This window comes from Amphibalanus amphitrite, unplaced genomic scaffold (assembly GCF_019059575.1).
Source record: "Amphibalanus amphitrite isolate SeventyFive unplaced genomic scaffold, NRLGWU_Aamphi_draft 000046F_arrow, whole genome shotgun sequence".
NCBI lineage: Eukaryota > Metazoa > Arthropoda > Thecostraca > Balanomorpha > Balanidae > Amphibalanus > Amphibalanus amphitrite.
In genome coordinates, this window is record NW_024881542.1 from 689,189 (window position 1) to 705,053 (window position 15,865).

At 53.7% G+C, this 15,865-nt stretch overlaps 1 protein-coding gene and 1 long non-coding RNA gene across 2 annotated transcripts; both read right to left on the reverse strand.

Annotated features, from left to right (window-relative positions):
- Positions 1 to 544: 544 nt before the first annotated feature.
- Positions 545 to 7,901, reverse strand: LOC122377515 (toll-like receptor 6). Its single transcript, XM_043357605.1, has 2 exons — positions 5,828 to 7,901; positions 545 to 3,104 (listed from the first exon to the last, which is right to left on the reverse strand). Exons 1-2 carry the CDS (start codon positions 7,838 to 7,840, stop codon positions 1,005 to 1,007), a joined length of 4,113 nt encoding a protein of 1,370 aa, XP_043213540.1. The 5' UTR covers positions 7,841 to 7,901; the 3' UTR covers positions 545 to 1,004.
- A 6,525-nt stretch (positions 7,902 to 14,426) lies between these two features.
- Positions 14,427 to 15,819, reverse strand: LOC122377516. The gene is made up of 3 exons (XR_006255888.1): positions 15,544 to 15,819; positions 15,020 to 15,146; positions 14,427 to 14,561 (listed from the first exon to the last, which is right to left on the reverse strand). It is a non-coding gene; the product is annotated as an uncharacterized LOC122377516 (long non-coding RNA).
- Positions 15,820 to 15,865: the final 46 nt, after the last annotated feature.

Sequence of the window (15,865 nt, forward strand, 5' to 3'; positions counted from 1 at the left end):
TATAACACGCGGACTGGGGCCACTCTGCCGGCCGCCGCGGCCGCCCGTCCGGTACCGTCACACAACTTCAGTGGGTGACCAGAACCGGACTCCGGCTCGCGGCTCCGGGCGTCTCCAGACGGCTCCGGGCGGCTCCAATTAGGGTCACGGCGCTGTCACGGCCGCCGTCCCCGGCCCGTGACCGCTCCGGCCGGCCCGCCGCGCCGCTCCGGAGGTGAGGGGTCGGCGCCTGACCCGGGTCGGGCCAGCGGACACGTGTGGTGACGCGGGGTGCTCCGGGACGGGGCGGCGGCGCGGCGGGAGGGCCGCCTCGCCACTATCGCCCTAATGAGTCCACTGTTGGACGGCCGAGTGGCGGTCGTACGCGGCGTGCTCTGATGGAATATCAAGCAGAGGACCAGTTACTTCCCGGCGCGCCCGGCTCCGGCCCGGGCCCGGTGCTGCCGATCCGATGTATCTCTGATCGCCGCTTCATTACTCATCAGACCAAACCAGCCGCCTCTCTGTCGCTGATTGCTCATTAGCAATAAGTCAAGCGTAGCATCGACAATGTATTACAGTCGGACGATATGACTAGAATAACAAAATAAGCGATTTTATCTCATATGTACAATCATTCCCACACACACAGCGCGCGTGCGCTGACACAGACAGACGCGCGCAGAATCACTGGGCCCGGCCGGACAGGACCATCACTCGCCGAGGGGGCGTTCGGAGACAGACGGACGACCGAGAGAGAGAGAGGAGAGAGACGGCTGAAGGAGCCACAGCGGCGGCTGCAGCCTCTGAAAGGGATGCCCGCTGGGTCACAGGGCCAGTGACCTTCGCCGGCAGCGGCCGGCCCGCATACCGATGAGAGTGGCCCGAACGGTGCCGGCCGGGCCGCCGCGCCGACACGTCATGGGCGCGGGCACGGAGCCCCGAAAGTGGGTCCCTCTGTCCGGCCCGCCCCCGTCAGACGGCCGTGTAGTGTTACCGGTACGGGGACTATTGTTTCTAAAGTGTTACACCCAGAGCGAGTGAGTCGGCGTGCTACGGTGTTGCTGACTGGACAGCTGACTCTGGTGACCCGTGTGGTCGGCCTGCAGGGTCACGTGGCCCCTGTGTCCCGGGTAGCCCTGCTGCGAGGGGTGGGCCTGCAGCCCCTGATAGCCCTGCTGTGAGGGGTGTGCCTGATATCCCTGCTGTGAGGGGTGACCCTGCGATCCCCGGTGGTACAGTTGACCGGTCCGCGCCGAGTACAGCGTCTGACGCGGGTCAGTCGGGTGACCTGGGTGAGTCAGGTGCCCCGGGGAGGTCAGCTGACCCTGGTTGGCCGGATGGTGCGGGTCGGACGGCATCTGCGGCTGCAGCTCCGGCTCCAGGGTGCAGTAGAGCTCCGACTCGGTGGGCGCCGACGGCCGCCGCAGCGAGTGGTAGTGGTCGATGGTCATGTAGGTGTGCTCGCTCGGCCGCAGGCTGCTGTAGCTCGTGTTGTGCGGCGCCTGCGCGCTGTAGACGAGCGCGTGGCTGGAGTCGGAGCGGCCGTGCAGCGGGCCCACCGACCGGTCCTCGGAGATCACCGTCGAGCACGTCGGCGAGGGCGACTCGCCCGGCGCCGGCGGCGGCGGTGGCGGTGGCGGCTGGGGTGACGCCGGCGGCGGCCCCAGGCCGTAGAGCGCCTTCAGGCCGTGGCCGGTGGGCAGCAGCGCCCGTAGGCGGCGCCAGAAGTCGGGTCCCCCGTACCGGACGCAGTCGGAGGGCCGCAGCAGGCCGCGCAGGTCGGCGTCCATGTGGTGGCGTTCCACGCCCACTAGAACGCCGACCACGGCGCGCGAGCCGCGCAGCGCCTCAACGTGCGGCGTCTTGAAGTCGAAGCGGCACCACTCGTGGTCGAGGAAGCCGCGCGACACCAGCAGAAGTGTGCGCCGCGAGGAGCGCACGCAGTGATGCACGGCGTCACCCAGGTACCCGGTGCTGGGCGCGTCGCGGCGCAGCAGACAAAGACGGCACGAGGGCGTCGAATGCTCCAGCTCGGGAGCCAGCACCTCGTTGACGAATCGCGAGTCCTGCGCGCTGTACGTCACAAACACGTCGTACTCTTTCTCGGCGTCACTGGTCACGGTGGTGGTCGCCGCTGCGAGGGACGCTTTGGCGGGCGGCTCGGTGCCGGCCCCACCCCCTCCGGCACCGCACAGCCGGCCGCGGAACCGGAACACCAGCGCTGCCACCACAGCGGCCACCACGAGCGCAGTGCCTCCCAGCACGGCCAGGAGCGGCACGCTGCGCTCTGCACCGCCCCGCTGCACCGGCGAGTCGGCGCCCGCCGGCGCGGCCGCCAGTCCGCCGCGGGCGCAGCGCGGCCACGACGACACGTACTCGCACTGAATGTCGTCGGCGTCGACGATCTTGGCGCGGTGGTCGCGCACGTACGCGGCCAGTGGCTCGGCCACCTCGCACTCGCACGACCACGGGTTCGAGGCGAGCGTGAGCTCCACCAGGTAGGGGCTGGAGAGTCGCCACGCCGGGAAACTGACCAGCAGGTTCCCGTGGAGCGTGAGCACCTCCAGCGCACGCAGTCGCGAAAACGTGGCCGGGTGGATGCGACGGAGACGGTTGTTGTGCAGGTACAGCTCACGGAGCGCGACGAGACTGTCGAACTCGTAGCCCTGCAGCTCCGGGAGGAGGTTGTCCTCGAGTCGGAGGACCTGCAGCGCCGAGAGGCCGTTCAGGCTGCGGTTCCGGATCTCCTCGACGTTGGAGTTGTTGACGTACAGTTGTCGGATGCGTTTTCTGCCGATGAAGGTGTGGCTCTCGAGGCTGTGAATGTTGTTTCCGGCGGCGAACACGGCCGTGGCGTCCATGGGAATCTCGCGCGAGATAGCCAGCTGCTCTCGACCACTGCACTCCACCATGTTGGTGTTCCACGTGTGGTCGTGGTAGCACGTGCAGCCGTCGGGACACTTCATCTCGCAGTCGCAGGCGACGTAGTTGCAGCAGTGGCAGAGGGCGAAGCAGTGGCGCTCGTAGGTGCAGAGGAAGTCGGTCGGCTTGGTCTCCAGCAGGGGCACCAGGCCGACCGGCGAGTGCAGCAGGCGGCACATGATCCGGTCGGCGTCCAGCACCTGCGAGAACAGAGGGCGACCGTCAGGTCGGGCACGGCCGCACGGGGAAGACAGGCCAAAGGTCAACGACAGACGGTGGTGATTCGCCGTTCGATTGTTTCGTCTTTCCATCTTTAAATTGCTTCATGAGTTCGTTACTTTTTCCATATTTAACTTGGGATGAAGTGTCTCACATCATCTTAAAATGTGTAAGTTTGTACGTCAATCTTCATACAAACATAACAGACATCTCAGCCAGACGTTATCATGTCTGATCATTGATCATATGTTGGCATGCTTTGACGTTAGCATGCGAGTTGAACATATCAGCGTCGCTGTACAGTATAGCTCTGTAGCATAGCTATCATCCCTGCGTGCCGCATCCATGGTCTTTCCGCGGGAAGTATTTGATTGGATCCATTGTCTCTGCACTGCACGTCATTCCAATCCCTCTGCAATGCAAGCTATCTCAACCAGCAGCATAAGACCATCGAGGCATTTGGAGCGGTAGTGAATTTCCCGAGCCGGAGCAGCGTCGCTGTGCATGTGCAGTCTCTCGTCAAAACCGTCTGCCTTCCTATACCATAAATACCTCGCTGGCCAGCCGATAATGTCCGGCGCGCCTGTTGCGGCGTACGGCTCGCTGCAGCCATTACAAATTACATCATTGCGTCGACATAAAGCAGGCTCTCATAACGTTATCGACAGCCATATACTCGGACCGTGCAACCTGGGAGGCTTTCAGGCCGGCCCCCAATCAAGAATACGGCCTGTGTATTGGTTCCATTATCTAAACGGACATTGGAGGCTGCTGTGGGAGCGGAATGTCTTTCTGCCCAGGCATTTTACAATTACTCTAAAGTGGCCCTTGGGTAGGTAGATACGATATCGCTCTCGATTTGTTGGCCACTTTCCTTATTGCATTACCATCAATAAGTTCGCAGTCGTCAGTCGTGAGTCATTTGCCGAAACGCATCAGCGCGCAATACGTGCCATATTACTTGAGCATTCGTATCATTCCTATCCCTAAATGAACCATTGCACTTGCGACCGAGAAATCGACTCTAAAATCAGTCTGTTTGAAGCCGCGCTGCCTAGTTTAGAGCGTGTCACTTTAGTCGATAAACACCGTTCACATGAAGTCGGTGACGTTACAAACCCTATATAACAACAGGTGTCATCACACGCCGTCATCGGATCGGACCAACATACCACATGCAATCATGTTCAGCCTTTGAGGGTTTCCGCGAAGGTGTCGGTGGCAGACTTTCCGCCGCTCTGTCGGACCCCAGTGTTGTCTCGGAGTCGGGGTCGCGGCCCACGTCCAACTACAAATAGGGGGCCCAGTCTCGCGTGTAGCCGCCCACCGCGCCGCGCGCTGCTCCGCTTCACCGAACACTGAGGAGGCAGCGGCACGCGAGCGCTCGCAGATGGCTCGTTAGCATTTAGCGGTACTCGCCCGGGAAGCGTGTCCTATTTGTTCCGCGGCGGCCGTCGAGCCACGATCGGGCCGATTTTACGAGCCGATAATCAGGCTGGCTGTTCGGTCCACTTTGGCCGCACTTTGGTACGTTCCATTCAGCCGCAGTATCGTTGCGAATTTCTATGTATCAGCCGGATCGATCGAGCGTGAGCGGCGACGGTAAAAGTTTCTAATCGCCTCACGGGTGACCCGCAGTAGGCCGTGAGAAACGCAGCCGATATGGTAAATGTCGCCTACAGCGCTACACGTTATCCCCTCATCTACAGGGCGTAGTGAGGGAGCCCACCCAAATACAGACCAGAGACCTGGCAGCTCATAAAGCGGTTCACGTTATTGGTGTTGATAAATATGTTGCTTTGAAGGCTCACGAAAGTGTAGTTTTACAAAGCATCTTTCAAGACGCATTTAAAAGCGAGGGCCAACACATGTCCTTAGCCCTACATGCATATATGCACGTCCTCCTCATGCTGAAGCGGATCTTATTTGACCTGAAAGGCGTTACGTGACCAACTGCCACGTTTCAAACGGGAGATGCCCTTTCAAGTTTAATATCACTTTGACCAGCTCTTCGAATTTCGGGAAATGTCATGTGTACGGTACTCCATAATGACAGCTGAGAGTCCAAGCCAGTTGCCATTTCCAGAAATGGTCTGGGTTGTAGCCAGCTTATGAGATGACCCATCAAAGAATCGTAAATAAGCCCCATGTCCATTACCGCTGCAGGCTCGGTAAATAATTCAGGTGCTAAGCCGGGTAATCAGTCTCGGGCAAAGGCTGGAACCGGCCCTGCACTGCAGGGACCACGACATAATGTCGGGTCTGGGCGGAGTGATACCAGCAGAATGACTCACAAGGGCAATGGAGATTAGAAAATGCGGGTGGCATTTCACGGATTGCAGTTGACGGAACGAGACGTGTAGGGTGGGCCGTATGCATGCAATGGGTGATATGTTCTTTTACGGTAGAAACTGGCGGGATAATAAGATTATCTAATTGATAATGGTAGGCGCTGAAGTTTTATGCGGAGACATCGTGATTGTTGAAGAAGCAACAACCTGGAATGTTTCCCTTTATAGAACAGAGCTATGCAACAGAACAGTGCATGGTACATAGAAAGACGAACTGACGGTATTTGACTACTGGGTTTGATGGAAACGTGGCCACATGGACCAATGAGCAATTAGAACTGCTACTGCACCAACTCCAGGGCCTCGCGTCCCTGTTCTCCCTGTCACACACAGCAGAGGCCAGCGGAACTCACCCGGTACTGGTGTCCGGCGGAGGTGGCGGTTGCCATCGTCAGCACCCAGTCCATACTGCAGTCGCACAGCAGCGGGTTCCCGCCCAGCAGGAGGTCGGCAGGCCGGTCCCCGTGGTCGTCCGGCAGACGGACCGCCTGGGCGTCCAGCTGGCTCAGCTGGTTGGCCGAGAGATCGACCCGCACCAGACGCCGCTTGGCCTCGAATGTGCCCGGCTCCACCGTCTCCAGCCGGTTGCCGGCGAGGATGAAGTACTCGACGGCGTCCGGCACTGCCGAGCGGCCGAGGTGCGACACCTGGTTGTGGCTGAGGTCGATCGTGCGCAGCTCCATCTTGCTCTCCAGCCGGTAGAAGTTGCCGATCTCGCGGATCTGGTTGCGGTGCAGGTCGAGCCAGCGCAGCCCGGTCGGGACCAGCGCGTAGTCGAAGAACTCGACCCGGTTATCGCTGGCGTTCAGCCACAGCAGCTGCGGCAGCTTGGCGAAGAGGCCGTTGATGCTCGTCAGACGGTTGGCGTCGATCCGCACCACTCTGAGCTCCCTGAGCTCATCCAGAGCGCCGCTCTCCATAAGGGTGAGGCGGTTCCGCGATAGATCCAACACGCCGAGCGCCACAGGACCGGACAGAGCGCGCGCTGACACATTCACCAGCTGGTTTCCAGCCAGACGAAGCGCGCTGAGCTGACGGAGAGTGCTGAAAGCTCCTGCAGGTAGCTCTGAGATGAAGTTGTCGCCCAGGTCCAGGCGCGCGAGGAACGTGAGACGGGACAGCGCTGCCGGCACCGTCAGGAGCTCGTTCCTGTCCAAACGCACGCTCTGCACGCCGGTGACATTTGCGAAGGTCAGCTCGTCCAGCTGCGCCAGCCGGTTGCCATCCAGCCGCAGGGCGCTGAGGACGTGCAGCCCCACCAGCGTGCGTCGCCCGAGGTGTCGCAGCAGGTTGTCGGAGAGTCTCAGCGTGTGCAGGTTGCTGAGGGAGCCGAACACGCCGTCCGGCAGCGTCTCCAGCAGGTTCTCACTGAGGTCCAGCGACTGGAGGCTGGTCAGGTCCTGGAACACGTCCACGCTGAGCGCGTCCAGGTGGTTAGAGGACAGGTCCAGCACGATCAGCCGCAGCAGGCCGGCGAAGGTGTCCTTCCGGATCCACTCCGAGCTGAGGTTGTTAGCCGACATGTTTACCGTCTGTAGCTGTGGCAGGTCCGACAGCAGACTTGGCGGCAGCACACGGATGCTGTTATTCTGGACATGCAGCTCGCGAAGAAGTCGCGTCTCGTTCAGCATCATGGCGGGCAGGGCGACCAGCCTGTTGTCTGACACGTCCAGTTTCTGCAGACGGCGGAGGTCCCTGAGCGCGCCGTCCCGGATCACCGCCAGCTGGTTGTGGCCCGCCCGGAGCTCCCGAAGGCCGGGGAACGAGCGCAGCCCGGCGGCCGACAGCTCCATCAGACTGTTGTAAGACACGTCCAGCACCTGGAGTCCGTCGTTGACCCCGGTCTCCCGGAGCTCCGTCAGGTCCTGGAAACTGTTGCCGCTGAGGTTCAGCACCTTCAGCGAGGTGAGGTCCTCAAACACACCCCGCTCCAGCGACCACATGTTGTTCTCACTAAGGTCGAGCGTCTCCAGGTGCACGAGGCCGTCGAAACAGCCCCGCTCGAGCCGCATCTCAGCCGCAGTCCAGTCGCGACTGAATGTCCTCAGACGGAGAGTCTGCAGCCGTCGCAAACGGTGGAACACACCTCGCCGGAGCAGTCCCAGAGCACATTGTGTCACACTCAGTTCCCGGAGCTCTGTGAACGCGCTGCCCAGAGCCACCGAGAAGTCTCTGCTCACGTGCGTGGTGTCTGAGCAGACGAGCTCGAGTCGGCGCAGCGACCCGGGTCGTGTCACGTTCAGCGGCCCGGCGTCGAGCGTGGTGAGGTGACAGCGCGCAGCTGGCCCGGGCAGCGGCTCGCACCGCTCGGCGCCGGTCGCTGCGGCCAGCAGCAGCGCGCAGATCACTGTCCGGACGCCGCGCATCGTGTCCGTCGCCGCGGCCGTCTCATCACCGAGTCGAAGCACCCCACCCTCCGACAGCCGACACTCAACTGCCGGCCGTCGGGCGCCGCTTCCAGCGGGCACCTGCGCGCCGGTATTCAGCGCAGCGGCGCCTCCGGCCGGCGCTCAGCGCAGCGGCCGTCGTTAGCGACGCTCCGACCGAGCCGCCGCTCCGCTCCGCTGCGGGAGGGCGACCCGAGATACACCCCTCTCGACGGCTTGTTTACTCCGCCACCGCCGACCCGAGCGGTGACCCAGAGCGGACAGGGAGGAACACGAGACAGAGAACACGACACCCTGACACTCCCCGCCGCCTCCTGCCGAGTCTGGTCGGCCGACTGACCGACCGGCGAGCGGCGGGTGCAGCCACCGTCCGTCCGTCCGGGAGGGTGCGGCCCCGACTCCTCGCAGTCGTTGGCGGCCAGCGGTCAGCCCATTCGCCGCTTCAGAGGGCCATCGCAGCGGCGCTGAGAGCCGCCTTACGAGCGGCGCTACGAGCTGGCAGCCAGTTCCAGACAATGGCTGCTGTCGCCCCGGGCGCCGGCGGAGGTGCTTTGGTCGCCGGCCGGCCGCCGAGGTGACGTCATTAAAAGGGGCAGACGCGGCGCGGTGTCGGCGATCCCACTACCAGCGGTATACGGTCACAACCGCTGACCATGCACCTCATCGGCATGCTCAGTTAGGGCTGAGTGTATTTACAGCATTACTTCCGTTTTGTGCTCGAAATTCCGGGAAAGAACGCCTCGGATTCCAAGCGATTGCTTAGGTATCATTTTTAATATACGCAAAGAAAGAATCAAGATAAGGTTTAATCACGCCGTTTATCAGATTAATTGTGTGACTTGTGACGGGGTTGACCTAAAAATGATCCACTATTGTCTTGCAGAATGTATGTACCTGTATTTGGAGTAAATGCGCGATATAAAACGTTTTACTCAGTTTTAGGTCTCGCCATTGTCTTCTGGGCCATACTACAGTCCGTCGTTTCAATATCAGCAACGTCTTTCATTATGCATGAACATATATCACAATCTCTCCTGTTTATAATGGATAAAAATTAAAATTCCGGTCAGAGCAATCACCAGCTCCTCCGAGGACTTGTATCCATCCCTCAATGGCCCATTTTCCAGGTGTGCATCTGTGCCGGTCGGTCCGAGTCCGCGGGGAAATTTAAACCCCTCGCCCTCTGTCCAGTCGGCCGGGCGCGGCGGCGCGCAGCTCTCCCATCCATCACGCTTTAAAGCCCCACTCACCAGTCAGATTCCTGAGAGCTCGCGGCGCGTGCCTTCACGGCTCTGTTGGGATACATGGCGCGGGTAGCGAGCCGGGTCGCCTGCCAGCCGCGGACCGGCGGCGCTGGGCTGTGTGTGAGGCTGCATGGTGTGTGTGGTGGAACGGGCCAGGTTTTGTTATACTTCTTCGTGTGCTGTGGGATATAGGTAGATGTTGAACCGTCTTATGAAACTGTTGGTTAGGATTAGCCTGCAAGGCTGGTGCTCCGATCATGTCCGCTGACCGCTGGCTGGTACACTGAAAACAAATCTACTCGTATATGGAGAGTAAAGGTCATTTTACCAGCCGCTAATGAGTTTCAACCGCTGGTTTACTCGTGTATGAAGCATTCCAAGCCCTGAGTTCTGGTTTACTCATTACAAAAACTCATGCAAAGAAATCAATGACCTGCCATCCATGAGTAAGGCGGCCCCGAACGCATGAAATAAGAGTTCATTGACTCATGTATTGCGCGTAATTATCGTACTCACGAATTATGCATTCACTAAACCTGCAGAAAGCGAGTTCTGGAAAAGAGTTATGAGTAAATAAAATCACAAATCGTGCGTAAAAAGCGTACTCAAAGCCGACCGGTTATCAAACTCGTTTTTGACGTGTTTCTTTACCGATGGATCATAGGCCGCCTCGCCGCCATTTTCGTTCCGGCCGGATCCGTGTGTGCAGGGGGAGTCGCGTGCTGCAAGTTAAGGTGAGTAAAATACCAGATATTTTGCTTTATTAAGTGTATTGTGCGTGGAAAATACCGGATAATTAAACGACAGCTCTCTTTGCTAACCTACATGCAGGCCTGGGACATTAATATACAGTAAAGGGGCCAGGAAGTTCACATGCGTGGCCCCGCGTCCACGTCATACTGCTGTTTAGGTATCAGACTGCCTTTCAAGCAGCATACAATGAATTTATAGCCCTCTGTACATCCAGATCCAGGGTAACAGGCAGAATAGCTTATATTTTTAATATGCACATAGCCAGGGTCATGCTTGTAGTGGCAATATTGCATGCCAAAAGCTTCAGTGCATGTCAAGCGTAACATCTATATAGGTATGCGCTGAATTCAAAAATGCATCAGGTTTTCACAGCTTGATTTTTTAGGTTCAGGGAAAAAAAGAAAATGTTGACATATTTTGCTGTTTTATCACTGCTAAAGACAAAAAAATACCAGTAGCATCCAAAAGCTACATGTGACACATGCCTATCAGAGGAATACCAAAATGTAAATGCAAACAAATGGCAAAATATGCAAGTTCACAGGTGCCCAGCTATAATAAAAAATTGATTTAGGTCGAAGGTGGGTAGGTTGAAATGCTGTGCTTGGTGTCTGGTGAAAAAGTGATTTTGAAACTGCTTATGAGCTGTTCTCAGATGAAATTTCACCACAAATAGGTATTCCTTGTGCACATGAATCGCAGGCTGGCCAGTGTCCATGCCAAACTGTAGTTTCCCATGACGTTAAGCTGTTAAGGTGATTGTTAAGGTGTTAATAGTGAAAGACAAATAGAAGTAAACATGATGTCATATCATACCACCCAGTGCCGTTCTGTCTAATACCACCGCGTTTTCCACTCCCCCAGTCTCTGGTTTCCTATAGTCCTTCTCCTCCAGATCCTATGCTACCTTCCATCACTCAAAATCCATCATCCCTTTCCTCTGCATTTACCGAGACAGCATTGGTGTTGAGTTGCCAAAACAGACGCCCTCCTATTTGTTTCCACACCCTTCCTGAGCTACAAGTTTTCACAGCTACAAGATCAGCTCCACTTTTCTCATGCATCTAACTAACTACCTGAGCTTCCCCATGCTGCTGCTGCTCATGACATTGCTCTCCTCCTTGCTCACTTTCTCAGGACCACTTCCTGGTCACGAGCCACAATCACTACCATCCCCACAAGTTCCTATTTTAACTCCATCTACCCTTTTCCCTCATACAAGACACTTTGACAAAAGTTCCTCCAGCTCAGCTACCCTGGCCTGCAGTACTTTAATATCCTAGTCATATTCACGTCTAGGTCCGTACCTCACTCAACTAAAAACCTTTTCAACGATTCCTTATAACTAGGTATAAAGATTTTTTTTCTTTTTTGAAGTTGGATAACTAACTAGGTATTAAGCCTGCAAAAAAAAAAACTGCCTCACAATTAGTGCACGGACTTAAGGTAACTTAATATCTGCCCTTTATCAATAACCTAAGAAAACTGCTTTGCCATGAAAAAATGAGCCTCAAATTCACTTAATTTTCCCAGATCCAACTCAGCTAACCAGCAATCTAAATGGTCCGCAATGCCTTTTGAACGTAGCACCAAGACACATATTTTTGTATATTAGGTAGACAAACATGTTTTAAATTTTAATGCCCGCTTTTTAAACAAACCAGTAGAACGTATTGCAGCAAAATCAAACATTAAAAGTTGCAAAATCAGGTGACGTTTTCTCCCAGCACCGGTGCATTAGTTTGCTCTCAGGAAACTCTGTTCAAAATAGAATGGCTGACCGTAACTGTGTATTGTTGTGGCGTACATTAATAACATCCATTTGTTTGTTATTCAGAGTCCCAGCACCTCTGTCGATGCGGAGGTCACGGCCGCCACCGCCGACCCCGGCGCGGGCACCAGCGCGAGCGGGCCGCCGGCGATGGACATTGAGGAGAGCTGGCTCGGTATCGGTGAGTATAGAGAGTGAATGTTCATTTGAATGAATACGGCTTCGCTCCGCTCAGCCTCGGTCTGAATAATATGTTGTCCTGCCCGTCGTCAAGGAAGTTGTCCGGCCCTGTGCCAAATTTGATTTATTTAGCAGCATTTATGGACTTTGTGAACATTTGTGAGCGTCGCATGTTTGGAAATGAACTTGCCCTAGGGCTGGCAATTTAATTATATAACCTCGTATTTTATCGAAATACCTCGGGTCTAATGACCCTCGGAACTTCGGCAAAAACTCGGTGACATAATTAAATTGTCCCCAGCCCGTGTGTATATTTTCTTTTCTGCTCTCAAAATTCCTGTTTTTTTTTTCTCACCTGACGGCTCGGGATAAAACCGTTACATCACTCGAGAATAAATTATGCGTTAATCGACTCGAGGCAACTTGCTCGGGATATAATAACCATTCATAATATCGGAAATATTTGTTCTCGTTGCAGACGATGCAGTCGACCACCTGCTGCACCGCGCTGGCGAGCACGGAGCTGTGTTTCAGCCATCCCCAGTACCCATGGCCGCAAGTTCGAGCTGGCATGCTCTACGTGGAGAATGAGACGGTTGTCGAGTTCAAAGAGCTATAACCTCGGCGGTCGACTTAAGTGACCACCTGCCGGGACAGAGACTGACCGGCAGAGATCTGTTGGTGCCTCATACTTTTCTGTTTGTTTCTGTTTTCTGTTCCGCAAGTTTTTGTCTTTATAACTAGTTGCAGTCGAATTAGCTTGTTGCAGTTCGTTTATATTTTGTTGCAGGGTGTCCCTTAACCGTAAAGAGACGTGAAACGTTGGGCGCTAATGAATGAGATAACAAGGCACTTTGATGTAAAGCACAGGCAGAGCTTTGGAGTCGGAAATGTATCAGTTAACCAAACCATTGAAACTGTGTTTGCGTATGACAATTGAAACTGCGTCTTTCACATGCTGGTTGCACGACCTTTCTACAGAATACGAAATAACATAATCGCACATAAGACTGTGAAATAGAAAGCTGCTTGGTATAATAGGTCCGTCTGCTCCTTATGAAGTTATGATGGGTTCCTATTAGCTGGTCTGGTCTTGCAACCAGCTATGATCATTGAGCGTTACCGTCCATAATAGGTTGTCCAGCTTGCTTGTTCGTATGTGCATAAAATACAGATTTAACTTTGCTGTTCTCTTGACTTGTCATTCGTTCTCAACAGTACAAAGTGAGCGCAGGGTTATCATTTTGTCATTTTTATATCGCCCATGGCATGACAATAGGTTCCACGCACTTGTCGTCTCACGGATCATTCAATATATTGTTGATTGTTCCTATAAAACGACCACGTTTCTGTGTTCGGTGTCATTGCTCGGTGTTAGTATTACGGATAGTGTATGGTCTTGTTGGATGTTCTTCCTCGTCTTGCATGCTATTTTGCACACGAAATAACACGCAAGATGGGAATGAAAATCTGATAAGTCGCGTTATCCGTAATATTAACAGCGGAAAATCTACTCATCTCCTGCCGGTCAACCTTACCTATGACTGATGAGTAGGTTGACTGGTAAGAGGTGAGTAGATTGACCGGTCACTGGCGCAGTCAAATAGGTGGTGTCCATAAAACCGCCCATCCATTAGTAAATTAACTCACAGAATGAGAGTAACGGAAATGAGTAACCAGCGATACATGAGTTTTCACAATGAGTAAGGTGAGTAGATTGACCGGTCGCTGGCGCAGTCAAATAGGTGGTGTCCATAAAACCGCCCATCCATGAGTAAAATAACTCAGAGAATGAGAGTAACGGAGATGAGTAACCAGCGATACATGAGTTTTCACAATGAGTTAACTCATCGAGCGTGGGTAAATATGCATGAGTAAACGCACGTTTCATCGGAAAGTTGACCGGCATGTGGTGAGTTGATTAACCGGTCGCTGGGGCCGTCAAATAGGTGGGGCATTCCATGATAGATCGTACCAGGCCCGTCACCCTCATCTCTCAGATTTGAATGAAAATTGGTACAACACTGAAAGAAAAAATTACTCACGTTACCACCCCAAACTGAGTTGTCAAAACTCACGACGGCAACTACTCAGGTTCCCTTGGTAACTACTCTTTGGTACTCAGGAGATACTCATGTTAACACTAACGTGACTCATACATAACGTGAGTATTCCGGGTGAGTTGTCAAAACTCACCACCTAAGTACTCAGGTTTGAGCTTCTACTAAGACGCTACCCACAGTATTACCAAGGTGGACCACACACTTACTCAGGCTAATACTAACGATAACCAACTCTGAATAATGATAATACTAACCCATTTAAGATGGGTCTTACTAACGCGGATGCCAACGCATAAAACCAAAAATGCGTTCGTTAACCTTACGCCTTGCAGACGTGACAAACACGAGGAAAACACTGAAGTTTATTACAAAACCCATCATACGAAATCTCTGCCAACATGCAATTCAAGAGCCGGGTACTGGGCGCAATCCATTAAACACAACACTAAAAGACGTCCGTAAAAAAAAAACAATGAAACACTCCCATAGATCGCAAACACTGCGCGAGATCGCTTAGTTTTTTAACCGCTTCCTACCGCGAGATCGGCGCACTGTAGCTCGAAGGGTGCTGGCTGCTGGTATTCTGGCTCAGTAGCGCGAGGGCATGGAAGACCATGGGCGCACTTTCTCCGTCGCCATCCTTGAGACTGCAGTTTCCAGAAAACGCACCAGTGTCTCCGAAACTTTACCTATGGACCGAAAACAATAAGCTGTTAAGAAATAAAGCGAAAACTTCAGAAGACATCGGCGAGGTGTGTTAAAGGGAATAGTTCACTTTCACGAAAATAGTTTTTTCAATGGATTTATGATTTTTTATGCTCAAAATGATCAGCAAAAAAATAAAACCTTTTTATAAAAAAAATATTTTCTATATTAATGAAGAAATACGATCGGCTTTGTATCGGATTTGGTGACAATCGGCGCAGCGCTTCTGGAGATAGGTATATCAAAAAAAAAAAAACTCATGAAATAACCCGTCGTGAAAACGGCTAGTGTTTTTCTTTTTGCAAAGCATGCCGCGCTAAATTATGCAGATGGCATAATTATATTTCATATACTGACACTGTGATCGCAAGATACAGAAAGAAGTAAAAAAAATCTAGTAACTTTTTAGGAACCTGTTAAGATGAGCTATAGATCTCCGTACCTATCGAACAGGAGCAGGCAACTTCACATTCTGAAGCCACCCGGCGGCGAGCATCCGGTGTCGATCGGGGCGAGCGTCTGCACCGGCACCAGCCCCGGCAGCAGTGCGGTGGTATATCCAAAAGAAACTGTGAAAGGAGACATACAGTCGGTATATTTTAACGACACATTTTTGATAAAAAACTACTTCCCTACCTTAATATATCCAACACAACCCAGAGGAACCCAGCGTATAAAATATTTACATGATATTTTCACGTATTTCATCATCAAAACTTTTCATAGAACAAAAGCATTGAATATCGTCAAATACGCATTCCATTATTAAAATAACACCTGCAAAGCAAAAATCTTCACTAATTACCTATCTTTAGGGCACATCTCTCTTCGGAGATGTGCTCTCACATCTCCCTCATCTCTCACGGTACCTTATATGCCTATTTCCTCGCGACACACAATTGCGCTTGTGGTCATTGATCAATAATAAATATTAATAAGGTAAGTAATGTATATGAACGTACTTACTATTGGCCTCGGAATCCGAGTTTCAGTTTCTGCACACCAAGTCCATAAAATGCTGCACACGCGAGCGACGCACTTTCACCACCAAGCAACAGAATTCAACTGAAATAATGGCAGACGCGCGCGAAACGTGCGCGGCTGTGCCACATCGGCTCAACCAATCAGCGAGCTGGAAGCCTACTCACGGCTAGATTACTAACCACATACTCATGATCCTGAGCATAAATACCAAGCATCGATGAGTACTGCCTCACATCATCGCAGGAGCTATGAACGAACTAAGGCATCGTTGGTAAATACGTTAGTTTACCTGAGTATGGCATGA